This window comes from Mesoplodon bidens, assembly GCF_964165515.1.
Source record: "Mesoplodon bidens genome assembly, chromosome: 11".
Taxonomy (NCBI): Eukaryota; Metazoa; Chordata; class Mammalia; order Artiodactyla; family Ziphiidae; genus Mesoplodon; species Mesoplodon bidens.
In genome coordinates this window covers 58,139,592-58,167,450 of record NC_138167.1, presented here as the reverse complement: position 1 = coordinate 58,167,450, position 27,859 = coordinate 58,139,592, and the positions used below count along the sequence as shown (strand labels likewise).

General features: G+C 47.0%; 1 protein-coding gene across 5 annotated transcripts; it reads left to right on the top strand.

Annotated features, from left to right (window-relative positions):
• Nucleotides 1–27,859, top strand: ZBED4 (zinc finger BED-type containing 4). Of its 5 annotated transcripts, XM_081249869.1 has the most exons (5): nucleotides 1–104; nucleotides 2,056–2,134; nucleotides 9,199–9,306; nucleotides 9,793–9,992; nucleotides 22,708–27,859. In XM_081249869.1, the coding sequence occupies exon 5, from the start codon at nucleotides 23,048–23,050 to the stop codon at nucleotides 26,570–26,572; it is 3,525 nt and encodes a 1,174-aa protein (XP_081105995.1). In that variant the 5' UTR covers nucleotides 1–104; nucleotides 2,056–2,134; nucleotides 9,199–9,306; nucleotides 9,793–9,992; nucleotides 22,708–23,047; the 3' UTR covers nucleotides 26,573–27,859. The 5 variants fall into 5 exon arrangements, with proteins under 5 accessions (XP_081105995.1, XP_081105994.1, XP_081105997.1 ...); XM_081249868.1 differs by lacking the exon at nucleotides 9,199–9,306; XM_081249871.1 differs by lacking the exons at nucleotides 2,056–2,134; nucleotides 9,199–9,306.

The window sequence follows — 27,859 nt, the reverse complement described above, 5'->3', positions numbered from 1 at the left end:
GGGCGCGGGGGCAGACAAAGCCGCGGCTAATGAATGAGAGTGAGTCCGCCTGCGCGGCCGTCGTCCGCAGCCGGGCGGGAGCCGCCCCAAGCCCGGCGCCCGTGGTGAGTGCGCGGCCGGCGCCGACTCTGCCTCAGCCGCGAGCTCGCGACCCGGGCCCGGCCGTCCTGGCGCGCCGTCGGGCCGGTGCCGGGGTCGCGGGGGTCGGGGCCGAGAGTCCGGCTGGGGGCCGAAGGTCGCGGGGGTCGGGGAGCCGGGCCGGGGCCGCGGCCGGGGTCGCCGCGATGTCGCCTGCGCGGGGCCGGGGGTTGGGGGGCGGGGGCGCGGCCTCCCGTCGCCGGGACCCCGCCCGGGCCGCTCGACTCGACCACGGTGCCCGAGCGCCGGGCCCGCGACCCCGGCCCCCGGCCCGGCTGACAGCTGGCGCGCGGTGGGCCCGCGGACGGTCGCACCCGGGGCGCGTGTTCCGGGCTGCAGGGTTTGGTGGAGGAAACACCTGAAGTGGTGGAAAGTTGGTGCGGACACCTGGCCGGGCCGCAGCCGCGGAGATGGGATAGACGGGGCGCGGACCCAGGGACTCGGGAGAACGCGGGTGCAGAAGTGCCCGGCCGGTGTGAAGTTTACGCGCTGACCACGCGGGCGCCTCTGCGCGCGGGGCGGGTCTGGGCGCCGCAGTCGTGGGGGAAGCCCGGTGCTGGGTTGGGGGGCGACGGCCGGCGGCCGGGCAGCTCCGCGCAGCAGCAGACAGGTGCTCTTTGGGCGTCTTTCCTGAAGTCCTTTGCCCTCCGCCACTACAGCGAATCGCCTTACAAGTTACGTGTTTAGGATTTTCCTCTAGATACAGTATTTTATTTTCAGTGCACTTCCAGGAAGAGGTAACCAGGGGCCTTATTTACGTATGTCTTAGGAAGCAGACGAGAGACCTTCCTTATTACTACATGCTTCTGATGCTTTTTAGCTATTGTACGTGTTTCTGGGTAGGACCATTCAAGTTTAAGTAGTGAAAATATGAATCAAATTGCAAAGCATAAATTCAAGTGTTTTTTCCAATTGCGGTTGTTTTTCTAGACCGAAGTAAAGGTGGAGTCATTTGTGTATCTTCTTTTGTGTTTTTTCTGTGACCTACACCATCCCTGTTGCTTAAGAGAATTGCCAGCCCCCTTGACTCTCCTTGTATTTTGGGTGACTTTCAGTAGACAAATACATGCACCTCTCTGGAAGCAAGTCCCTGCCAAGCTGAGCCATCAGGAGAAACTTCTGTTGGCATTCTCATGTTCATAAAAAAGGGAAGTTATTTGCTTTTGAAGTTAACTCTGATCAGATCAGTCCATAGGTTTTTTTTTTTTCTTCCAGCTTTAAGATCAAGTCCATAGTTTTGAAAAATCCACTTTAGACTTTCATGAGACCAGTGTGATAACGCACCAGTATGATAATGGTGCATCCTTGTGACTTTTTATATTAATTTTTGATGTTTTCTCTATATCATGGTGATAAAATTAGGAGATGATGAAGGATTTAGTTGGAGTTTTTAGAAACTGCTCTGAATAAGCCAAATTTCAATTATGAATTTCCATACAAAGTTATCTTGTGAGAGGAAACCGTACTCAGGGTTTTCCAATGGGCTGTCCATGCAGGGATGCACACTTCCTGTAATCCTTAAACAGATTATATCTGCTCATCATGATTTACATTTTCTCAGAAAAAGATCTAGAAATCTTAAGAGAGAGTCTGTGACTCTTCAAGAAGGTAATCTCCTATCTTGGAAGAAAACTCAAACTTGAGTTCACTTCACAGGTGTTTACTTGACACCCCTTCCTCCTCCACTGTTCTGGTTAATTCCTGATGTTTTTGGACATGAAAACTCTGCCCTGTTTTTCAGTGTCACCACACAGAGGAGGAGGTTTGTGAGTAACTCAAGCTGTGCAAAGAATGTTCCTAACGCATTGGGAAAGGTTTTAAGTGAATTATTAGTGTCACTGATTGAATTCTGTGTCTGCGCAAAGGAGGCGATGCAGAATTTACATAGTGAAGGAAACGTGTGTACCTGTATTTCAGATCCCTGTCCGGCCTGGAGTTTGGACAGTGACCAGAACTGGGCAGTGGAGCTGTTGCGGCGTGAAGAGCGGTGATGGCGGTCAGTGCTGTCCTTCACTCTGTGTGTTTCTCTTTGTCTGGCTTCAGCTCCTTCCTCATCTGAACTCTGGTCTGATCTCCTCCTTCAGTGTGAGGACTGCCTGGCGAGGGGAGGGGGCAGCTGAGCGACTCTGGGGCACAGTGAGGCGCCTCTGATGGTTGGTTGGGGGCCCCCCGACTCGCCCTCACCAGCATTGTGTTTCCTTCTGAGCTTCTCTGCACAAGGCTTGCGACTGAGAGACAGTGACTGTCATTCTTCTAGTTACTGTTTGATATTTAAGGTGCTGTTTAAATCTCAGGACTTGACATAAGCTGTAGGAACCATCATTCATATTTATGTTTTGTGTTTGACTGAATTTAGCTGCATAAAAAGGCACAGTTTGCCTCTAGCCCTGACCGTCCTGCAGCCTCTCGGTCAGGGCTCCCTTTAGTGTCTGGATGACAGCAGATTTCTTGTCAGCCACCTTCCAGGTGTTCAGCCCTTTCCACATCCCTGTCTTTCCTGCCCTTCTCCCTTACCCTACTTGTCATTGCCTGACTTTGCATCATTCTGGAATAGTTCAGATCACTTCCTAGCTAATTGTTTGATGTGTGCTTTTGGTAGTTCAAATCCTGGAAGGCATTGTTAGGAATAAAATAAAGTCTTTTCTTCTCATGCCCCCTATCTCTGAGGTAGAGGGGACCAGGAGAGACAGAGGTGCCTGACGCTGCATGAGGTTTTCTCACCTCTCTACTCTGCACCTGGCGCTGTTCTACCTGCTGGGGGCAACGATGGTTTTTAAAAGAAGGCCCTGCCATAGGAGAGCTTAACATAGAACATAGTGGGATGGACTCAAACCAGAGAAGGGTGCTCCAGGAAGAGCACAGGCAGGCAAGGGCGGGGGTGGTGGCAGTGTGAGAAGCATGCTCCAGGAAGACCTCTTTTAGGGGGAGAGGACCTTTGAGCCCCGCCGTGCGGGGTCTGGGAGTGATGGAGTGGAGGCCCTGAGTAAGAAGCAGCAGTGTGTGGGAGAGGCTGGCCCCTCCATTTGAGCCCATGTCCTGTCGTAAAGCCCCCTTCCCATCCTTGATCAGGTGCCCGCTCTGCTTGGTTTCTGCTCGCATTCAGGTGAAGGCCTTCCAACAGCCGGGCCCTGCCCTTTCCCCCAGCAAAGTCTGTGTCGTAGAAACCACTGATGCTGGGCTGGGCTGTGGTGTCCCCCGCTGACCCACCCGGCTGCTCTGTGTGATGGCTCTTTGATCTGTGTGGCCTGCACCTGCTCTGTCTTGCCTCACCCCCCCCCCCACAGATGTAAACCAAGGGGCTGCGTTTTCACCCAAGGCCACGGCTAACTGAGCCTTACCTTGTGGCTCTCAGAGCCGCGGAGGGAGCTGTGTGCTGTTTGCTGAGAGCTCCGGTTACCCTGCCGCAGGCCATGTGCCACGTCTTGGAAGTAAAAGGACTCTAAACACTCTTCCAGCAGCTTCCAGCCACGGCAGCAATTTCAAACCTGTCACTGTGGGACTGCCCTGTACCCCGGGGGAGGAGGTGCTGGTGTTGGGTAAAGGGACCCTCAAGAAGGGAACCACCCAGACAGCCCTGGTCTGTGACCCAGAACATTTCAGGGGTAGGACAGGGACCAGCCGCCCCGAACGGAGTCTGTTTGCCTACTCTGGAATGTGCTTTGTTTCTAGGGTGGCCTTATCAGGTTTTCCGACCACATCTTGTGGAAGTGGCTCTGGTTCTAGGTTTCTGAGTTCACCTCTTTGCAGTGGGCTCTGGCTCTTAGTCTGGGTCCTCCGCCTCAGCTCGGCCAGGCCTGGGTGGTGGTTTCTCCATGTGAGTGGGTGCTGGCACTTCTGCATGGGAGGCAGTTGACGCTGTTGCCACCCCTGGAATATGTGAGTCATGGTTCTCCACCCTCAGAAGGTGCTACAGTTACTCTCAGACGTGGACCAGATCTTAATTTATAGCCTTGGTGGAAAGCCTACCACGTCCAAGGGTAAGCCAGGCAGGGGTGCCGGCCCTGATGCCCTCGGTGTACTTGGCAGCTCTTGGGGTGCACGTGGACTTTGAGTTGAAAGCAGATACGCTTCTGTGTTTTAAAGGCTGCGTCGTGGAGAGTTGGAAGAACAGTCCGTGGCGCTCTCCGACCTGCCCCAGGATGGAGCACTTGTCACGACATGGCCATGGCTGCCACCTTCGCCTGTCTGGCGCTTCCAGACTTTCTCTAAGGAGATTGCAGATATCACAGCACTTCACCTCTAAGTGTCCTTTTCTTCTAAGGAAAGGCAAAGGGAGGAATTCCCTGGCGGTCCAGTGGTTAGGTCTTGGCGCTTCAGCACTTCCATTGCCGTGGCCTGGGTTCAGTCCCTGGTCAGGGACCTAAGATCCCGCATGCCACAGAGCGTGGCCCCCCAAAAAAAGAAAAAGAAAAGGCAAAGGGATGTTCTTCTCTCTCCCCAGCAGTACAGCTGTGAAGGAAATGAACGATAATCCCTCATAACATTCAGTGGCCAAGCCACAGTCAGATTTCCCTACTTGTGTTTATTAGCTTGTTTGTTCCAAACCAGAATCTAGTCCAGGTCATTGCACTGAGTCTGTCTCTTTAGCCTTTTTTATTCTGGAACAATAACCCGCCCCCATTTTTTTCCATGACACTGACGTTTTGAAGAGACTAGGCCAGTTGTCTTGCGAATGTCCCATGTTCTGGCTTTGTTGGCCATTTTCCTTCTATGTCATTTACAGTTGACCCTTGAACAACACGGCAGGCAGTTAGGGGCGCCGCCCTCCGCATAGTCGGGAATCCGAGGATAAGTTATAGTTGGCCCTCGGTGTCCACAGCTGCTTCCCATCCTCGGATGCCACCAGCCTGGGACCTGCACATCTTCACGTGGGTGGTGCTGGGCTTCCTGTTTGCCGCCCTCAGAGGCTGTCCTTTTGGGACTGACGCCCACTTTCTAGGGCTGTTGTTCTTTCTTTCTGTATTTCGTCTGTGTTTCCCTCGTCCATTACATTCAAGGAAGACAGGAAAAATGCTGAATTCTCTCCTTGTATTACCTCTTTCTGGGGAGCAGTGGCTGTAATATTCACCTGCATTGTGACAAATGTTTTTATTTGTCCTTTTTCTTCTTTGCGTATCAGTGCTGACTAACAAGTTTTCACTTATTCGTTACATTGTAATCTATTAAAGTCCTCTGGTTCTGTTTTTTTGGTGTTCAGATGGTTGTGACTGACCCGTCAGGAGACCCGGCGAAGCCGGCTCCGGGTGCTGCTTTGGCACCATCCTGGCAGCACTTCCTTTCTGCCACCTTTCTTTCCTTTGCCAGAGCTGCGGTCAGCTCTTTCTGCAGAGCACTTTGGTTCCCTTCAGTGCGGAAGGTATTTAGAAACCAAGATCTAGGTATTAGATCTCTTTGTTGTCTTTGTGTATTATTGCAGCTTTAAGTGTTGGTCTGGTGCACAGAGCTAGGAAATGTATTTTTAAAACATCAAGAGTTATATTTTCAATGCAGATTTAAAATTATATAGTTTTACTTAATTTCTTTTATTTTTAAAAAATGTCTTTTTCTTTTCTTTTTTTTAATTAATTAATTTATTTATTTTTGGCTGCATTGGGTCTTTGCTGTTACACGCGGGCTTTCTCTAGTTGTGGCAAACGGGGGCTACTCTTCGTTGCAGTGCGCGGGCTTTTCACTGCCGTGGCTTCTCTTGATGCGTAGCACGGGCTCTAGGTGCGCAGGGTTCAGTAGATGTGGCGCACGGGCTTAGTTGCTCCACGGCATGTGGGATCTTCCCAGACCAGGGATCAAACCCGTGTGCCCTGCGTTGGCAGGTGGATTCTTAACCGCTGCACCACCAGGGAATGTCCCTCTGTCTTTTTCTTATCCTGAAAATTTTGATTTTTTTAAATTAATTTTTATTGGAGTATAGTTGCTTTACAATATTGTGTTAGTTTCTACTGTACAGCAAAGTGGATCAGCTATAGGTATACATATATCCCCTCTTTTTTGGATTTCCTTCCCATTTAGGTCACCACAGGGCATTGAGTAGAAAATTATGATTCCTTAATGCCATTGGCATAATTACTTATTTGTTTTATGCTAAACTACACAAAAAATGGGTAAAATGACAATATTATTGTTACTACTGCTAATGAAATCACTTAGCATAATTTAAGGTGTTTTTTGTTTTTAAGTTCTTTTTGAAGATACGATCAGAAATCTCACTTGCATTCCTATCTCCTCCACTCTTTATAGGCAACCTTCTTTTTTTTAAATTATTTTTAAAATATTTTTTGGCTACGTTGGGTCTTCGTTGCTGCGTGCGGGCTTTCTCCAGTTGCGGCAAGCGGGGGCTACTCTTCGTTGCGGTGCGCGGGCTTCTCATTGTGGTGGCTTCTCTTGCTGCGGAGCACGGGCTCTAGGCGTGCAGGCTTCAGTAGTTGCGATACACGGGCTCAGTAGCTGTGGCTCGTGGGCTCTAGAGCGCAGGCTCAGTAGTTGTGGCACACAGGCTTAGTTGCTCTGCGGCATGTGGGATCTTCCCAGGCCAGGGCTCAAACCTGTGTCCCCTGCATTGGCAGGAGGATTCTTAACCACTGTGCCACCAGGAAAGCCCCTATAGGCAACCATTTTTATTTCTACTTTATCCTGCAAAAATAAGCACACACACATATATTTGTAACTAGCCCATGGAAAGGATCCTCTGATTAGCTACCTTTACTTTTCAGTGTTTTCGGCTTTGAAACTAAAAAATGTAAAATGAATTTCAGAAAATGGGGGTTTGGGATGCCTCCTTTCTACCCCTTATCCTCCTCTCCCTCCAGTCTCTGCGCATAATTTAGGATCGCCGTGCTCACTGTTCGAGTGTACCTGTATTTTCTTAATCTCCTCGGTACTTCAGAGCGGTCCTCTAGCTGTCAAGAGATAGGTGGGGCTGAGTGAGACGGGGCACCCTCTGCCCTGGGGGGCCAGGGGCTGCGGGCAGCATCCACAACAAGGAAACTGATGGGATTTGTTCTAGAAGGACCATTTCCCTTATTGTCATTGATTGCCCTATTTAATAGTCATGCTGATTGATTTTATTTTAGACTAAATCTGATTTGCTGGAGAACAGAAGCAGAACCACGGAACGGCTGGTTCCAGATGCCATCCAGGTGCATGGTGAATAGGTAGCCCTCGCCTTTCAAGGCCAGAGTAGCCTCCAAAGTTTTAAGATAGGTGGCAAAAACCAAATTGTTATTCACACACATAGAAAATTATCAAAAATGCCTCGGCAACATAATCCTTTTGTGGTTTGAAAACTAAAGCTAATGTGCTTTTTTGTCTTTTTAAAAATTTGGTGCTAAAATAGTAGAAAAATTATTTTCTTTAGTAGTAAGCTGCTAGAGCAAATGACAGCATTTTTCCTAAAATAGAAACAACAGGGACTTCCCTGGCAGTCCAGTGGTTCAGACTGCGTGCTTCCAATGTAGGGGGCCCTGGTTCCATCCCTGGTCGGGGAACTAAGATTCCCCCATGCTGCGCGGTGTGGCCAAAAAAAAAGAAAAAAGAAAAACATCTTTGTTATCTATGATTTTGAAATAATATGTACAAAACTAGCCCAGTAGTAGAGAAATACATAAAACAGAAGGTGAAAGTCTCTCCTGATGACCACGTTGCAGATGCACGTTCACATATGTGGGTGCGTTGACACCCAGGGCCTGTCTGACCCTCCTGTCTGTGCCCAGGGCAGTGGGGCGGGGCCTCCCTCCTGCTGGGGTGGTCCTTGACCGTGTCATGATAGTTTCATGAGGTGTTTTTTTGTGTGTGTGTGTTTTTAAAGTTGGAGAAAATATTTTATTTTATATATTTATTTATTTTGGCTATGTTGGGTCTTCGTTGCTGTGTGCGGGCTTTCTTTAGTTGTGGCGAGCGGGGGCTACTCTTTGTTGTGATGCGCGGGCTTCTCATTGCGATGGCTTCTCTTGTGGCGGAGCACAGGCTCTAGGCGCACGGGCTTCAGTAGTTGTGGCTCGCGGGCTCTAGAGCTCAGGCTCAGTAGTTGTGGTGCACAGGCGTAGTTGCTCCGCAGCATGTGGGGTCTTCCCAGACTAGGGCTCGAACCCGTGTCCCCTGCATTGGCAGGCGGATTCTTAACCACTGCACCACCAGGGAAGCCCCTCATGAGGTTTTTAAAATCCTTTTTATCTTTTTTTTTTTTAATAAATTTATTTATTTATTTTTGGCTGCTATTCTTCGTTGCGGTGCACGGGCTTCTCATTGCAGTGGCTTCTCTTGTGGTGGAGCATGGGCTCTAGGCGCGCGGGCTTCAGTAGTTGTGGCTCGCAGGCTCTAGAGCACAGGCTCAGTAGTTGTGGTGCACAGGCATAGTTGCTCCACAGCATGTGGGATCTTCCCGGACCAGGGCTCGAACCCATGTCTCCTGCATTGGCAGGTGGATTCTTAACCACTGCACCCCCAGAGAAGCTCCTCATGGGGTTTTTAAAAACCTTTTTATCTTAAACTATAGCACAGGAGGACTTTCCTGATGGTCCAGTGGTAAAGAATCCGCCTTACAATGCAGGGGACTCAGGTTCGATCCCTGGTCAGGGAACTAAGATCTGACATGCCGTGGGGCAACTACTGAGCTCGTGCGCCTCACCTAGAGAGCCTGTGTTCCACAAACTACAGAGCCCACGCACCCTGGAGCCTGCACGACACAACTAGAGAAGAGAAAACCCGCACACCACAACTAGAGAGCAACCCGTGCGCCGCAACGAAAAAGATCCTGCATACCTCAAGGAAGATCATGCGTGCCGCAACTAAGACCCAACACAGCCTAAAATAAAAATAAATAACGTATAGCACAGAGACAATGCATAAATTAATAGCTCAATGGGTTATGATAAGGTGGACACTTTTGTGACCATCCCTTGGGTCAAGAGAGAAGATTTTCCCTCCCAGGAACCCTTCCGCGCGCCCTGTCCCAGCCACATCCCTCCCTTTGATGCCCAACGCTTCCCTTTCTTCGTAGTTTTATGATGGGATTGCACGTCTTTAAGCAGTAATTAAGTGTTGCCTGTTTTTCACGTGACGCTTCAGTCCCTTACCTACAGGGCACCCCCACCTCCCGTGGGAGTTTGGTGTGGAAGAAGCCAGGTGGCTGGACTCGTGTTTCTCAGTCTGGATTTTGCCGGCCACGGCCCTCAGGTGTGGTTTAATGTGTTTGCCTGCTCTTGGTTCCTTTAAATTGGCGGTGGATCTAAGGCCTGATGAGGTTCAGCCTCCTTCCTGGCTGTTGTGTTGCTCCCTTAGGAAGGACCTCGTGTGTGAGGCTCTCGCTCTCTGCTCTTGGCAGCCAGCAGTGCACAGACCTGCAGGCTTTAATCAGTAAGAAGTTACGAGACAGGGACGTTCCGGCTCAGTTACTGCGTCTTTGTTCATGAGCTGGGCTTGGAGTAAGAGGACCCTGTCCTTAGCTCCTCCGTCGTTATCTGGTGCTGTAGTTTATGTAGGAAACTGAAGAAAAATGCTTGCTTCTTTCTCTTTATCGGTTTCCTATCATCCTCCAAAGGTGACCAATTGAGCATTTTATTTTATTTTTATGCACTCATAGATTTAACATATTTGATGTGTTTTAATGCATTATTATGACGATCCTTATTTACGTTCAAATTATCTCATTTTTTTGGACAGTGGGAGCCCTTACAAGTTGGCGCCTAGATCCTTCTGACACAATTCTCGTCCCCTCTCAGAGGTTCCTTGCTCTCTGGTATGCCAGAATGTTCTAGGCTCATTTTGTATTCCTGCCCAAGACCTGCAATCAGCCATTCCTTCAAAAGCCCTGGTCTTCTTTAATGGGAAATGATGTTTCACAACCATAGTCTGGATGTCAGGTAAGCTCATTCCCATTGGGTTGGTCACTGTTTTTAGGTCTTGGCAGTGAGCAGAGCTGGGGTTGGTGTCCTGCTCACCGACTGTAGGATGTGCATGTGACCTTTCTTGTCCTGGGTCTCTGTCTCTGTCTGAGGATGCTGGTTCTCAGGGACATGGGAGGTGAGAGTCTTGTGCTATCGCTGGTCACTCCTCTGCTTCACCCTCACTGTACACGCCTCAGTCTCCGAGTAACAGTGGCTGTGTCGTTACTGAAAACAGGTTGGTGCTTTTTGCCTAAGACTTCCCATTGTCTTCCCATCCCTCTTTGCAGTGATTCGGGCTCTACATGGAAGTGCGGTAGCCATTGCCTACTGTGCTCTCTCCCGGAGACCCTCACTCAGTCTTAGTCCTGCGAGGAAGTATATACTGAGCACTCACACAGTCCTTTCATCAGTGTTTCTCTAGACTTTTTGGTTGAGGTTCGTTCTCTGTTAGATTTCTCCGGAAGGACTCAAGGAAAAATATTTTCTGAATTCTTGCATGTTGATAATAGTTTTTCTGTGTCCCTTATACTTGAAAGCCAGGTTGACTGGATATAAAATGCTTGGCTCACATATTTTTTCCTCAGATATCTTAAATATGTTATTCTGTTGTCTTGTATCATAAAACATTGCCGTCAAACTCATGACAATTTTATTTTCTTTCCCTTGTACGTGACCTTGGTTTTCCCCTCAATGGCATTTCTTTTCTTTTTAGGTCCAGTGATTTTCCTAGAATATACCTCAGCATTAATTGTTAAGGATGGATTTTCTCAGCTTTACGGTATGCTCTTTCAATATACGTAGTTTTACAATTTTTATTTCAAGGTGTTTAGTATTCTCTTCTTTTGCTTTGTGCCCTCCTTTTTCTGTGGGGGATGCTCTGATTATACATGTGTTGGATCTTCTTTGCCTGTGTTTTCAATTGGCCAGTTTCTCCTGAGTCTTTTTTAGCTCTTCATTTCTTCTTCATTAAAAAACTTTATTTTCTAAACTCTTCTGTTTATCTTAAGAAATCATCTGTGGGGTTTATTTGTTCTTATGTTGCTTCTAACTTAGTCTTTATTCTTAAAATGGCATTTTACTTTTTTTTAGTTTTTTGAGCGTGTGTGTTTATTTTGCTGAAGATTTCAGGTTACAGGGAGGCCGTATACACAGCCCACGGCCACCACCCACCACCCCTTTTTGCTGGCTTCATTCTCTTGTTTGAACAGATAGAGCTCTTTCTCTTTCTTCCCCCTCCAACTTTCCCCTTTTTCTCTCCTAGCTTCATGCTTTGCAATTTGCAAAATGACATTTTACTTTTATTTGTAATATTTTCTTAGGATCCATAACCTCATTTCAGTGTTTTTCTATTCTGATTTATTTTGTTCTTTTGTATTATTTTCTTAATTTCTTTAGCTTCTTTTGAAATAAGTTATAGTTTTCATTTAATTTGTGCTTATATTTTTCTAGTGTGCTTTCATTATCTATAGAGATGTTTTTCTGGTCTTCATTTTTTTTCTCTCTTACCCTTTTGTAGGATTTGACCTTAATTCTTTTCTGTTCCTTATTGTTTTAGTTTTCTAGTGCTGCTTTAACAAATTATCACAAAGTGGTTGAAAACAGCATAAATTTGGAGGTCAGAAATCTGAGATGGGTCTCACTGAGCTTAAATCAAGATGTTGGCAGGCTGCCTTTCTTTCTGGAGGCTCTAGCAGTGAATGTTTCCTTGCCTTTTACACTTTCTAGAGGCTGCCTGTGTCCTTGGATGTGGGCCCCCTCCCTCTGTCTTCAAAGCCAGCAACACTGCATCTCTCTGACCTTGTGAAGTCTCTCTTCTGCCTCTTCTTTCCACTTTTAAAGACCCTTGTGATGACATTGGGTCCCCCCAGATAATCCAGGATAATCTTCTTCTTATCCTGGATCAGTAACCTTCATTCCATCTGCGTCCTTATTCATAATCCTACTTTGCTGTCACAGATCTGAGGATTAGGACGTGAACTTCTTTGAGGACCGATTACTCTGTCTGCCACACTCATTTTTATCTGATACTAGTTTTGTTTTGTTTTTTAAATAAATTTATTTACTTATTTATATTTTATTTTTGGCTGCGTTGGGTCTTTGTTGCGGCGAGCAGGGGCTACTCTTCATTGTGGTGCACGTGCTTCTCATCATGGTGGCTTCTCTTGTTGTGGAACACAGGCTCTAGGTGCATGGGATTCAGTAGTTGTGGCTCACGGGCTCAGTAGTTGTGGCTTGGTGGCCCTAGAGTGCAGGCTCAGTAGTTGTGGCTCACAAGCTTGGTAGTTGTGGCTCGCGGGCTCAGTAGTTGTGGCTCGTGGGGCTTAGTTGCTCTGCGGTATGTGGGATCTTCCGGGACCAGGGCTTGAACCCATGTCTCCTGCACTGGCAGGTGGATACTTAACCCCTGCACCATCAGGGAAGTCCTGATACTAGTTTTTAACATTCAAGAAGGAGAGGTGGCTGAGGATAACTTGTCCTAACTCATGGTGCTTCCTATTCTGCAGTCTTTATCTACTACTGAAATTGTGGCTGCTTCCATTTTTATGTTTTACGTTGTGTATCTAGGAATATCTGTAGTTTTCTTGTTATGTCTTTGGCTTTGGTACCCAGGTGATACTGACCTCTTAGAATAAACTGGGAAGTATTCTATCCTCTTTCAAAGAGTTTGTGGAGATTGATATCATTTCTTGTGTAAATGATAAAATTCACCAGTGAGGCCATCTGGGCCTACATTTTTCTTCATGGGAAAATTTTAAGTAACTAATTCAATGTCTTTACTTGTTATAGGTCTATTTTGACTTTCTGTTACTTCTTGAGTCACTTTAGTTAATTTGTTACTTTCTAGGAATTTTTCCGTTTCATGTAAGTTGTTGAATTTGTTGGTAAACAGTTGTTCATGGTCCTCTCATATTTCATTTAGTTACTTTTTTTTTATTTTAAGGTTTTTTGATGTGGACCGTTTTTAAAGTCTTTGTTGAATTTGTTACATTATTGCTTCTGTTTTATGTTTTGGTTTTTTGGCCGTAAGCCATGTGGGATCTTAGCTCCCCAACCAGGGATCAAACCCACACCCCCTGCATTGGAAGGCAAAGTCTTAACCACTGGACCGCCAGGGAAGTCCCTCATTTAGTTTTTGAGGAGGCAGTGGTAATGCTCCCAGGTTTTTGCAATCTATGTCTTCTTTTTGCCTTGGTTAATCTAGCTAGGTATTTGTCAATTTTGTCAATGTTTTCAAAGAACCAACTTTCAGTTTCATTGAAGTTCTGTATCACTTTTCTATTTTCTATTTCATTAGCATCCACTCTAATCTTTATTATTTCCTTTGTTCTACCTTGGTTTGGTCTGTTCTTTTTCTAGTTTGCTTTTGTTTTCTTTTTATCTGGAGGTGAATGTTTACATTATTGATTTGAGATCTTTCTTTTCTAATATAGGTATTTAAAAGCTAAAAATTTCTTTCTGAGCACCAATTTAGCTGCATCTCATGTATTTTGGTTTGTTGTGTTTTTATTTTCATTCAGATGAAAATGCTTTCTAATTTCCCTTGTAGTTTCTTTTTGACCCGTGGATTATTTAGAAATGTGTTATTATTTCCAAATATTTATTGATTTTTCAAATTTTCCTCTGTTACTGTCTTGTAATTTAACTTCATTCTGGTTGAAGGATATATTTGTATCATTTCAGTTCTTTTAAATTTATTAATACTTGTTTTATGGCCCAGCCTCTGGTCTGTACTGTGGAATGTGTGTTGTGTGCAGTTGAAAAGGGTAAGTATTGTGCTGCTGTTGGATGGAGCCCTGTGTAGATCTGCCAGTTCAAGCTGGTTAATAGCACTGTTCACGTCATCTTTATCCTCACTGACTTTCTGTCTTGCTGTTCTAGTTGACCTCCCTTCAAGTTTGCTGATTCTTTCTTCTGCTGGCTACCAAGCCCCTCTAGTGAATTTTTCATTACAGTTATGCATTTCAGCTCCATAATTTCTGATTTCATAATTGGTTCTTTTTCATAAGTTTTCTCTCTATACGGATACTTACTTGGTGAGACATTGTCCTACTTTCCTGTAGTTTCTTTATATGTGGTTTCCTTTAGTTCTTTCAGCTTATTAGAGTAGCTGATTTAAAGTCTTTGTCTAGTAAGTCCAACCTCTGGACACCCTCAGGAACAGTTTCTTGGTTTATTTTTCCCCCATGTATGGGCCATACTGCCTGCTTTTTTTTTTTTTTTTCTTTTTTTTTTTTTTTTTTTTTTTCTTTTTTTTGCGGTATGCGGGCCTCTCACTGCTGTGGCCTCTCCCGTTGCGGAGCACAGGCTCCGGACGCGCAGGCCCAGCGGCCATGGCTCACGGGCCCAGCCGCTCCGCGGCACACGGGATCCTCCCAGACCGGGGCACGAACCCGTATCCCCTGCATCGGCAGGCGGACTCTCAACCACTGCGCCACCAGGGAGGCCCCTGCCTGCTTTTTTTGTGTGCACATCTTGTCATTTTTTTTTGTTTTTGTGGAAAACTGGACATCATTTGTTGTTATTGCTGGGGGTTTGTTTTGTTTTTGCCCATTTGTTCCTTTAGTGACCTTCCTGGACTAATTCTGAAAAGTCTGTACTCCTTGTAGTGTTTGGACACTTCAGTCTCTGCCTGGTTAGCTTGGTGTCAGTGATTTCCTGAAATCCACTGAGCTGAATGATTTCCTTAAATGCTGCCAACAGATGCACCCGCCATCTTTGCCAAGAGCTGTGCGTGTGCCTGTGCCTGTGTGTGTGTTGGGACAAGCATTAACCTTCTCCTTGCACAGGGTTTCAAGGTCAGCCAGAGGTGAGAGATGTGGTGGCCCCTCAGGGCTCTCCTGGGCTTGTCCTTCTACAGCTGCAGGAATCTTTCAGAGCCTTTCACAGCTCGCTGCAGACATCTCGTCCCCCCATCTTCCTTCTCAGCCTTTGGTCAGGCTCTTGTTTGCCCCACTGGAGTTGCAGGGTTAGGCAACTGTGATGTTACAGAAGTGCAACTGTTTGCAGCAGAAGCCCAGGGAGAGGGCTTTTCCCACTGAAGGCTCTGAATCAGGTCAAATAACTACCATGCCCTGTGAGCAGGGCTTTTCCAGGGACCTGTGACAAAGGTCAAGTGGTGACAATGCTGTAGACAGTGGGACTTTCTGAGGGACCGCAGGCCCGGTCTGCCCCTCTGGTGGCTGCAAGCCTGCTGTTTTTCACAGCTACCGTGGTCCTGTGGTTCCTGTGGGGAAGGAAGGATGGGAGTGAAATGTTCTAACGAGTTCCCACAGTTTTTCTTAAATAAATGCTCCTCAGGTTGTTGCAAGCCTTTGCTTAACCCCCAGAGTTGTGAACAGTTTGATGTTGACAAGTTTCTAGCACTGCCTTTGCTTTCCTGCAGCCACTGGGTTATAGAGGTCCTCACTTACCACTCTGAGCAGTGCTTGCGTCATGAGATTTCTCCTCCCTTCTCTACCCTTCCTTTGCTGTTTCTTTTGTCCCTGAAGTGCTCAATTTAGAGTCTATTCCCAGCAGTTCCTCTTTGAAATGGTTCTTTGCCCTGGAGGAAGCATGGGCTGGGTGGTTTTTCTCCAGCCTCTTTGGACCTTACGGTGGACCCCTGACATACATCCACTCTGATGAGTGCAGAAAGCTCCTCCCAGTTTCAGCAGCTTGGTCCTCGGGGCTTCTGGTGAATACCTGTTGGCTACTTTGGGATTATCAGTAATCACATGCCCAGGGCTGCTTTCTTTTTCTGCCTGTACAGATCTAATACCACATGGGCCTTGCATATATTCTTGGTTTGTCCTGTCGGCTTATATTTTGGAGTTAAGGAAATACCTCGTCAGGTTTGTCTTCTTGTTGGTCTCATCCATGAGATTGTGGTTTTGCTCTTTTAGTTCTGTGCTGTATTACCAACTGAAACAATGAACTTAACTGAAGTTCAAGTGAATAAAATAACTACACTTAAGAGAAAAAACTGACCCAAGAAACTCTTGGACACAGTCCTTGTTTATATACCCTCAAGCCCAAAGACAAAAATGTATGAACTAATATTTCTGTTCAAAAGCCTGTTTTTCCTTGGTGGTATGGGTTAGCATTCTGAAACTACTTTCTGAATATTGAAAGATTGAGCAAATGAGCAAATCTTTTAAGGCTAGTGGGAGCCAGATTTCTTGCAATTGGAGAAAGAAGTTACAGATATGGAAACAGGGAGGCTTGGATGATCCTGGGATGTTGGATTGAAATTGGAGGCATCAGCGTGAACATGTGGTTTTTATCCACCTGTGCATGTGCGTGTAGGCGTACGTGTGTATTAATGGTTTTTACTTAATTCCATTGAAAGGGCCTAGAAACAAAGGCACCCCAGTGACAGTGGGCGCACCAAGCACCTCGCTCTTTACCCACCCTGTTATTGTTTTTGTTAACTCTTGTTTTCTGTGCATCACTGAATTTCCATGTGGGATTATTTCTGCCTGAAGAACACTCTTGCATTTCCTTCAGTACAGGTCACCTGGTGACACATTCTGTGTTTGATTTGTCTGACAGTGTTTTTATTTCATATTAATTCCTGCAGGAATATTTTTGCTGAGTATTGAATTCTGGTTTGGCTTTTATTTTTTTCACAACTATGAAGATACCACTCCTTTGTCTCCTGGTTTACATTGCTTCTCTTGAAAAGTCAGTAGTCTGTCTAGTTATCTTTTCTTAAAATAATTCCTATGGAAGTGGTGTAATATATACTAGTGTAATGACCTATGCACTCATCACCTGGCTTTAACAATTACCACCTCAGGGATGCTCTTGTTTTATCTGTACCCCTCACCCCACCCAGTTATGTTAAAGCAGATACCAGAAATCATATTTCATCTGGATATTTTTCAGTAAGTATCTTGAAAAGATGGGATTCTTTGAAACGTTTTATCTACAATATCTTTGTACCTAATAAACAAAGAATTAATATCGAATGCTAATTCAGTATCCGAGTTTCCCACATAGTCCAAAAAATGTTCTTATACAGTTTGCTAATTCAGATCAGGATTCAAGTATAATTTGTTTGTTAAAGAAACTGGGTTGTTTGTCCTATAGAATTTCCCATAGTCTGGATTTTGCTGACTTCATCCCACTGGTAGTATTTAAATATGTTCCTCCATCCCTTGTAATTTTTATCTGTCTGCTTTATCTCTTGTTTTTAACACTTTTTTTTTTCTTTAAATCTTGCTTGGGGTTTATAGGGATTCTCGAATCTGTGGTCTGAAGTCTTTGATCTGAACTGCCTTTTTTTTTTTCCTGGTTTTTCTCTGTTGTGGTTTATCACAGCATTTTTTTTTTTTTTTTTTTTTTTTTTGGTGGTACGCGGGCCTCTCACTGCTGTGGCCTCTCCCGTTGCGGAGCACAGGCTCTGGACGCGCAGGCTCAGCGACCGTGGCTCACGGGCCTAGCCGCTCTGCAGCATGTGGGATATTCCCAGACTGGGGCACGAACCCATGTCCCCTGCATCGGCAGGCGGACTCTCAACCACTGCGCCACCAGGGAAGCCCTATCACAGCATACTGAATAGAGTTCCCTGTGCTATACAGTAGGATCTTGTTGTTTATCCATCCTATAGATACTAGTTTGCACCTGCTAATCCCAGACTCCCAATCCTTCCCTCCCCCACCCGCCCTCCTCCTTGGCAACCACAAGTCTGAGTCTGTTTTGTAGATAAGTGCACTTGTGTCATATTTTAGATTCCATATATAAGTGATACCACATGGTATCTGTCTTTGTCTCACTCACTTAGTGTGATCATCTCCAGGTCCATCCATGTCGCTGCACTCAGAGCCACATCTCTTCTTCTTCCTGCACTCTTGTCTTCTGTCCACCGCTCTGGCCCCCCAGGGCTTCCAGTGCTCACTTCTGGATGTGAGCAGTGGCCTGTTTCCACCCATGTGCCCTGGACACGTTTCTCACCCTCTCTAAGCCTCAGTGTCCTCGTGTGTAAAAGGAGAAATACCAAACTTAATCTCCTTCGAAAGATTTTCGTGTGGTTTAAATGAGACAACACAGGTTGAACCCATGGTGAACAGTCACTGTTGGCTCTCCCATTCTCATCATCCCACGCTCTTGCCCCAGGAGCATCTCCAGAGAGAGTCAAAGTCAACCGGGAATGTAATGTTTGCCATGAAGGGAGAAGAGCTGGTTTCTCCCAGACCCGGAGAGAGGAATGAGGACAAGGCTGTCCAGGACTGAGAAGACATCCGGGCACTGAGGTCGTAAGGGAAGGAGCAGCAAGGCAGGGTGACCTTGAGCCTGTGACCTTCCTAAACTACTGAGATCCAGTACTTCTTCATAGAGGCCTTATAACCTTTATTACATAGATGACTGTGTCTTCTGTGACTAAAGCAGTGGGACCTTTCCTTCCTGACCTGCCTCTTGCCTGGACCCCCAGTGTGACACTGGTTACAAGTGTGAGGTGGGGGTGGGGGGTCCTTGCCTTGTTCCTGAGCTTTCCCTGCCCAGTGTGATGGTAACCGTAGAGTGTTCCTAAAAGCCCTTGTAAGGTTGAGGAAGTTCTCCTCTCTTCCTACCTTGCTGAGAGTTTCTGTTGTGAATAGGAATAGAAATGATGTTAAATGTTTTTCTGCATCTAATGACATGACTCTATGGTTCTCCTCCTTTTTTTCCATTAGTGTGGTGAATTCTGTTGCTTGAACATTTAACGTTAAACCAGACATGCTTGTGATGAGCCCCTCTTATTCACGGTGTATTATCGTTAATGTAGTGCTGAATTTGATTTGTTAAATTTTTAAGAACTTGCTACATTTTCTTAAGGTTTCTCTATGATCATAGGGATATGAATCTGATTCTTTTCTTATAATGTCTTTGCTTGTTTTGGAGTCAGGGTAATACTACCTCATAAAAAAAAAGAGTTGGGAAGTGTTTCTTCTATTTTCTGGAAGAGTTTGTGTTTCATTAGTTTTTTTTTTTTTCTTTAATGTTTGGTGAAATTCACCAGTGAAGCCATCTTGGCTTGGAAGTTTCTTTAAGGGAAGGTTTTTAACTACAGGTTCAGCTCTTAAAATAGATAGAGGGCTGTTCAGGTTTCTCTTTCGTGAGTTTTTGTAATGTGTGTCTTTCCAGGATTTACCTGTTTCATCTAAGCTGCTGAATTTACCATCATAAAGTCACTCATCTATTTCCTTACTATCTTTTTGCATCTGTAAGATCTTTGGTGAAAATCCCCTCTTTAATTCCTGCTATTGGTAATTTTATGTCTTTACCATTTTTTTCTTTAATCAGTCTGTAGAAGTTTGCCAATTTTGTTGATCTGTCCAAAGAACCGGTGTTAGGTTTCGTTGATTTTTTTTTCTCCCCTGCCTCTTCCCCCGCGCCCCCAATTTCAGTGATTTCAAATCTTTTCTTTATTGTTTCCTTCCCTTTGTTTGCTTTGGGATTAAATTTGCTTTACTTTTCCTTGTGATTTTTTTTCTTTAACCCTCGGCTTAATATGGAAGTGCTATTTATTTGAAGATATTTAGGATTTTTCCAGATATCATTCTGATGTTGATTTCTCTTTCAGTTCCCTTATTGTCAGAGACCGTTCTTTGTTTGATTTCAGTTCTTTTAAATTTATTGAGATTTGCTTTACTGTCCAGAGAACAGTCTATCTTGATGAATGTTTTGTGTCCACCTTTAAGTGATATTCCGTTGTTGTTTGGACTGTTCCATAAATGTCATTTAGGTCAAGTTGATGATAGTGATTTAAAGTCTTCTGTTGTCTTTACTGCTGTTCTGTCTACTTGTTCAGTAAACTGCTGAATGGGGGTGTGAAATCCCATCTGTAATTTTGGTTGGTCAAGTCTCCCTTTAGGTCTGTCAGGTTTGCTTCATGCATTTGGAAAATCTGTTGGTAGATGCGTGCATGTCTGATGAACTGCCCCCTTTGTCCTTTATGTGATGTCCCTGTCATCCTGCTGTGTCATTCTCACACCCTCATCTCAGGCTGACTTAGGCGCCAGCTTGCTCCTGGTTGGTGTCAGTCTGCTGCACCTTTTCTGTCCTTTTGCTTTGAACCTATTTGTGTCTTGATGTTGAACATGTTTTTTGTAGGCAGCATATAGTTAGTCTTACTTTTTTACCCAACCTGACAATCCCTGCCTTTCTTAAAATACAACTTTATTGGTTGTGTAGGCTCTGTCCTGTGTCTTCTTTCCTCTGATGCTCTGCTCCCAGAATGCTTCACGTCTGGCCACCGATATGTGGTCTTGTGTCCCACACTGACCGTTCTCCAGCACCAGCTGGCTGTCCCTCAGTTCAGTTCTGACACCACCACCTGAAGTCATCCTCAGATCCCCCGGGTCAGGGCCCAGTCCCACAAGACCGTTCCCATTCAGACACCAACCCTCGTTGTCCCCTGTATTTCTGACCAACCGGCTTAAGTCTGGGTTCCCACAATAAAGTGCTAGGGTGGCTTACAGAACTCAGGGAACCCTTACTGACATTTATCGGTTTATTGTAGGAAAAGGATACGATAAGGGACACAGATGAACAGCCACATGAAGATGCACAGGGCGAGGTCTGGGAGGGCCCTGAGTACAGGGACTTCTGTCCTCCTGGAGTTGGGGTGTGTCTCCTGCCCGACACGTGTTTGTGTTCACTAGCCCAGCAGTTCCCCGAGCCCCCTGGACCATTGGGATTCTATAGTGGTTTCATCACGTGGGCGTGATCAGTATTAACTCAATCTCCAGCCCATCCTGGGGGGTGGGGGTGTGGCTTAGAGTTCCAAGTTTCTGGCTGCGGCTCTTTCTGGTCACGGGCCTCCATCCAGGAGTCACCTCGTTAGAACAAGAGACGTTCCTGTCACTCAGGAACTGCCAAGGGTTTTAGGAGCTCTATGCCAGCAACCAGGGGCACAGACCAGTGTACATAGATATTTCATACTTTTTCACATTGGGTGTAATTGACATACAATAAACTGCACTTATTTAAAGGGTACAATTTGCTCAATATACACACACTTATATCATATTTATGTACATAAACAGTTTGCTGCCAATTTGTGGACAAATCATATGGGCATAGGCACTCACATGCAACTAATTTTCAGCAAAGTTGCAAAGGCATCCTTTTGTTGAGAAGGATGGTCTTTTCAACAAATGGTATTTGAACAATTAGATATTCATATGCAAAACAATGAATTTGAATCTTTCAAAGATCTAAGTACAAAATATAAAACTTCTCGAAAACACAGGAGAAAATCTTTCTTAGATACAACCCCAAAAGTACAATCCATGAAAGAACAAATTGGTAAATTGGACTTCACTAAAATTAAGGGCATTTCTTTTCCAAAAGTACTGTTAAGAGAATGAAAAGGCAAGCTACAGACTGGAATCATATGCCTGATAAAGGGCTTCTTTCCAGGCATGTAAAGACCTCGCCCTGTGCATCTTCGTGTGGCTGTTCATCTGTGTCCCTTATCGTATCCTTTTCCTACAATAAACCGATAAATGTCAGTAAGGGTTCCCTGAGTTCTGTAAGCCACCCTAGCACTTTATTGTGGGAACCCAGACTTAAGCCGGTTGGTCAGAAATACAGGGGACAAGAAAATACACAATCTGTGAAAACATGGGCAAAACACGTGAACAGATGCTTGGCAAATACGCACATAAAATGTTCAATATTATCAGTCATTTAGGAAATTGCCAATTAAGGCCATAATAAGATACCTTTACATACCTATTAATTAGAAGGGCTAAAATTAGATTGATGGACCTTACCAAGTCTTGGTATTTTCTCTTTACCATCTTTTTCTCACTTTTTTGGATATATAGTAATGTGTATATGTTACTCCCAAATTCCTGATTTATCCCTCCCCCCTACCTTTCCCCTTTGGTAACCATAAGTTTGTTTTCTATGTCTGAGAGTCTATTTCTGTTTTGTAAATAAGTTCATTTGTATCATTTTTTTAGATTCCACATATAAGTGATATCATATATTTGTCTTTTTCTGACTTACTTCACTTAGTATGATAATCTCTAGATCCATCCATGTTGCTACAATGGCATTATTTTATTCTTTTTTATGGCTGAGTAATATTCCATTGTGTATATATACCACATCTTCTTTATCCACTTGTCTGTCAATGGACATTTAGGTTGTTTCCATGTCTTGGCTACTGTAAATAGTGCAGCTGTGAACATTGGGATGCATGTATCTTCACCTATGGTTTTCTTTGGATATATGCTCAGGAGTGGAATTGCTGGATCATATGGTAACTCTATTTTTAGCTTTTTAAGGAACCTCCATACTGTTCTCCATAGTGGCTGTATCAATTTACATTCCTACCCACAGTGTAGGAGGGTTCCCTTTTCTCCACACCCTCTCCAGCATTTATTATTTGTAGACTTTTTGATGATGACCATTCTGACAGGTGGGAGGTGGTATACCTCATTGTAGTTTTTATTTGCATTTCTCTAACAATTGGTGATGTTGAGCATCTTTTCATGTGCCTTTTGGCCATCTGTTTGTCTTCTTGGGGGATATGTCTATTTAGAGGGTATTTTCATTGTGTAACTGGTTTGTAAAAAAGTCAAGGAACAAACTTTTCTGTTTTAATTTCCCATTATGGAATTCCTTTCTATGCATACATTGAGGCTCATATGTCCATGACAGTGTAGATATGAAATGTAACTGAGTCCAGTGTCTGACTTGATTTCATCTTCTGTAGATAATGCAGAAGGATCACTGTGCCATCAAGATGACAGCGATCCTGTGTCTGAGACAAGCAGGTCCCCGCTGCGTGAATGCGTGTCTACACCGTGAAGTGTTTAAGAGTAGAACTTCTGGAAAGCAGCGGTCCACACCCTAGTGACATGCTCAGGAGTTCCCTAGTCTACTCCTCAGTAAGATTTATGATTAGCCATATTCATAAACATCCCAAAAGATAGGATTCTTTTGAAAGAACTGAAGATAATGTACATTTGGGGGCACAAATGAGCATTTGGATCAGTTTTCTGCCAACCTAGGAGGTCAGCATCATGAAGCAGCCAGAATAGTTATGGTCAGTCATGGAGAATCACCAGGAGACTCGTCCCAAAGGGGATGGTGATTTTGTTTCTGATAAAATAAATTTTAAAATAGAAGAGGAAGATGATGATCAAATCCCTAATCACAGTTTGGAAAGAATGGACTTTAAAAATAAGCAGGAGGACAGGAAACGGGCTGACAGTGGTGACAAATGGGCAGAGGGCAGAGAGGCGAGCTGTGGCTGCCAGCCCCCCGGGAGGCGCATCTCTCCTGACCCCGAGGACGACTACGGGGCCCTATTGTCACAGTATAGCAGCACCCTGTACAGCGTGGCCATGGAGGCCGTGACGCAGAGCCTGCTCTCTGGCCGCGGCATCGGCTCCAGGAAGAAGTCCCCGGCTTGGAAGCATTTTTTCATCTCACCCCGGGATAGCACGAAGGCCATCTGTACGTACTGTATGAAGGAGTTCAGCAGGGGCAAGAACGAGAAGGACCTGAGCACCAGCTGTCTGATGAGGCACGTGAGGCGGGCGCACCCCACCGTTCTCGTGGAGGAAAACAGCACGCCAGCCCCAGCCTCCCTCCCTGCCCCTCTGCCACGGCTCCCGCCACCACCCACTGATGCCGGAGACCTGGGCACCGTCCTGTCACCTGGCAAACTCGTCCCCAGAACAGCCTCTAAGAGCCCGTCTCCCCATCAGGTGACAGAGGAACCTGGCTCTGTGGTTTCTTCCGAAGAGGCCCCCTCCGATGTGTCAGTCTCTGAGAGGTACAGCAAGGATGAAGCCCTGGCGGGGCCGCCTCCCCAGCCCCCCAGCCTCCACTGCGACGAGCCTGCAGAGAACGGGGCTGAGAAAAACCTTCCCCTGCCCAGGAGTGCATCCGGGTCCAGGAGGAGGTCCGCTGTCTGGAAGCACTTCTACCTGTCACCCCTGGACAACTCCAAGGCCGTGTGCATCCACTGCATGAACGAGTTCAGCAGGGGGAAGAACGGGAAGGACCTGGGCACCAGCTGCCTCATTAGGCACATGTGGCGGGCACACCGCTCCATTGTGCTGCGGGAAAACGGCGGGGGCGCTGGCGTGCCACCCCCCTACTCCGCACCCCCAACCCTGCTGCCCACCCCGCCGCCACCCGACGGAGAGCCCAGCCCCGCGTCCTCGTCTCCAGGGAAGCCGGTCCAGGACTCCGCCTCCGCGCCCTCCTCCCCCGACCGGCTGGCGGAGGACCCGCCGGCGCACTGGAACCTCGGAGATGCGCCGGTGGAAGACGCGTGGGCGTTGTCGTCCTCCTCTGATGTGGGCGAGGCCTCATGGGCATCGTCTCCCGAGAAGCAGCCGAGCGACGCGCCCAGCCCTCGTCCACTCGAGTCCGGTGCCGTGTTCCAGCAGAACAAGAAGGTCATGAGGAGGCTGAAGTCGGAAGTCTGGCATCACTTCTCGCTGGCCCCCACGGACAGCCTCAAGGCTGTGTGCAGGCACTGTGGCTGCGTCATCAGCCGGGGGAAGAAGGGTGACGTGGGCACGAGCTGTTTGATGCGGCATCTCTACAGGCGCCACCCGGAGGTCGTTGGGAACCAGAAGGGCTTTCTGGGGGCCAGCTTGGCAAATTCGCCATACGCCACCTTGGCTTCTGCAGAAACTTCCTCCTCCAGATTAACTGACCTGCCGACCATGGTCACAAAAAACCATCAAGTTATGTTTCCCGTCAACAGCAAAAAGACCTCAAAGTTGTGGAATCATTTTTCTATCTGCTCCGCAGACCCCACGAAGGTCGTGTGCTTGCACTGTGGCCGGACGATCAGCAGGGGCAAGAAGCCGACAAACCTGGGCACCAGCTGTCTCCTGAGGCACCTGCAGAGGTTCCACGGCGGCGTGCTGAAGCCCGACGCCCCCCGGACGGCGCCACCCTCCCCTCCTGGTGCCCACGGGCCCCTGGGCTCAGAGTTGGCAGGCGCCTCCTCCTGCGATGACATCAACGAGAAGTTTTATGATTCGCATCCAGTTGCCAAAAAAATAACAAGTCTCATTGCTGAAATGATCGCACTTGACCTCCAGCCGTACTCGTTTGTGGACAACGTTGGCTTCAATAGGCTGCTCGGATACTTGAAACCTCAGTACTCTCTGCCCCCTCCGTCCTACTTCTCCAGGACGGCCATCCCAGGTATGTATGACAATGTGAAACACATCATCACGTCACATCTCCAGGAAGCCGAGAGTGGTGTGGTCCACTTCACGTCTGGAATATGGATGAGCAGCCAGACCCGGGAGTACCTGACCCTCACCGCCCACTGGGTCACCTTTGAGTCGTCAGCCCGGCCACACTGTGAGGACCACCACTGCTTGGCGTTGCTGGACGTGTCGCAGGTGGACTGCGACTACAGCGGCAGCAGCATCCAGAAGCAGCTGGAGTGCTGGTGGGAGGCCTGGGTGACGTCAACTGGCCTGCAGGTGGGGATCACGGTCACCGACAACCCCAGCATAGGGAAAGCGCTGAATGAGGGGGCACGCTCGAGTGTGCAGTGCTTCAGTCACACGGTCAGCCTCATCGTCAGCGAGGCCATCAAGAGCCAGAGGCTGGTCCAGAACCTCCTCAGCACCGCACGGAAGATATGCGAACGGGTCCACCGGTCGCCCCGGGCGAAAGCTAAGCTGGCGGAGCTGCAGAAGGAGTACGAGCTGCCGCCCCACCACCTTCTCCAGGACGTCCCGTCGAAGTGGAACACGTCGTTTCACATGCTGGAGCGGCTTATCGAGCAGAAGAGGGCGGTGAACGAGCTGTCTGTCGAGTGTAACTTCCGGGAGCTCATCAGCTGCGACCAGTGGGAGGTGATGCAGTCCGTGTGCCACGCACTGAAGCCCTTCGACGCCGCCAGGCGGGAGATGAGCGCCCACGTGTCCACACTCAGCCAGGTCATCCCCATGATCCACATCCTCAACAGGAGGGTGGAGATGCTGTTTGAGGAGACCATGGGCATCGACACCATGCTTAAGTCCCTCAGGGAGGCCATGGTGAGCCGCCTGTCTGCCACCCTCCACGACCCCAGGTACGTGCTGGCCACCCTGCTGGACCCACGCTACAAAGCCTCCCTCTTCTCCGAGGAGGAGGCCGAGCAGTACAAGCAGGACTTAATCAGGGAACTAGAAACGCTGAATTCTACCTCAGAGCCTACGCCCGTCTCCAACGGATGTGACCCGGGCTCCCCACCGAGAGACTGTGCCGGGGAGGAGAGCCTGTGGTCACTCATGGCCAAGATGAAGAAGACCGAGCCCAGAGGGAGGACGAAGGTCCCGGAGGACATGGTGCTCGCATACCTGGAGGAGGAGGTGCTGGAGCATGGCTGCGACCCACTCGCCTACTGGAACCTGAAGAGGGCGGCCTGGCCGGGCCTCTCCACCTTGGCCGTGCGGTTTCTGGGCTGCCCCCCGAGCATTGTTCCCTCCGAGAGGCTATTCAGCACACCCACTGAGAACGGCAGCTTTGGCCAGTCCAGGCTCATGATGGAACATTTCGAGAAACTTATTTTTCTGAAAGTGAATCTTCCCTTAATATGCTTCCAGTATTGAAGCTCACGGTGGAGCCACCAGATGAGAAACAGCATCTGTCCCGGGCTGGTGGCTCGCTGCGGTCGGGGCCCTGCGGGACAGCAGGCAGGGCGCTCAGGTCCACATCCACGGGAGGTTCCCATCCCAGCCCTCACCGTTATGTCCACATGTGCCTTACCCAGTCCTTCAGGCCAGGTACCACGGTGTGTTTTTTAAGAAGTCCAGTAGAAGCAGTCTGTCTTGTTAATTACGAAATACAATGATTAGGTTTTCATTCGTAACTGTAAAATGTTTTAAAAGTTGGGGGTTAGGAGTTTGTTTTACTAGAATGGTGGAGGAGATACAAGCAGTTTTATTCTGTAGGCTTTTTATTCGATTATGTAAAAACCACAAATCGGGTACTGTATTTTAGTTTAAAATTGCTTTAATTGCAACAAAACCGCTTTTGTGGCTGTCAGATAAAATCTGTATATAGGAGGTGGAGTTCAAGTCATCCTGACTGAGCAATTCCTGGCTGCGGGCTCTAAAGTACGTTCAGGGGACAGCGAGTATTCTGGGAGGTGACTGTTTACACAACAGAGACATGGCGTTCGAAGACAAGCCTGCACTCACACGTATCACGGAATGTCAGTCATGTAGGGTTCAGGGGAGAGAGCACTGCCGTTTTCAGGGGTTTGCCCTCCGTGCCACGTGGGCTGTTAGCTCGGACACATCCCCGCCGTTCACAGTGAGCGCCGGTGGTGCCTGCTGTGTAGCTGGTGCACAGCGTGAGACGTTTACAGCATCCTGTTGATGGAATCTCCAAGCCTCTGACTCAGTGGCTCTACACCATGAAGCTATCTTGAAATTTGTGCACTGACCCCCAATTTGATCAAATTATGTATACAGTCCTTTTTAGAAGAGGTGGCTTATTAACAGGGAAGAAGATTGCTATAATACAGTTGTAAGAATAGCCTTAGGTGTTTAGATTTTCTTTTTGATAATAGGGAAGATTCAGCCATCAGTGGGATATTTTAGAATCCCAAGGACATCACAATGGAGTATCAGTCATCAGGTTTTTTTTAACAATAATACGTCTTCAAAGTTTTTGCCTCAGTGTCTAGAAAAGGGTTCATTTTCTTATTTCAAACCAGGTAAATATTCTGGGTGAAACAAGTCACTGATTTGCCTGTGACCTTCTAGAAAAGTTGTCGTTTTGTTAAAATACTGTACCTATTATTAATCTGAATTTGCATTGACTATGTTTTAGTGTATTTATAAATGGTGAACTCAGTTTCTGAAATTAAACTTTTTATTTGCAATTTTCTA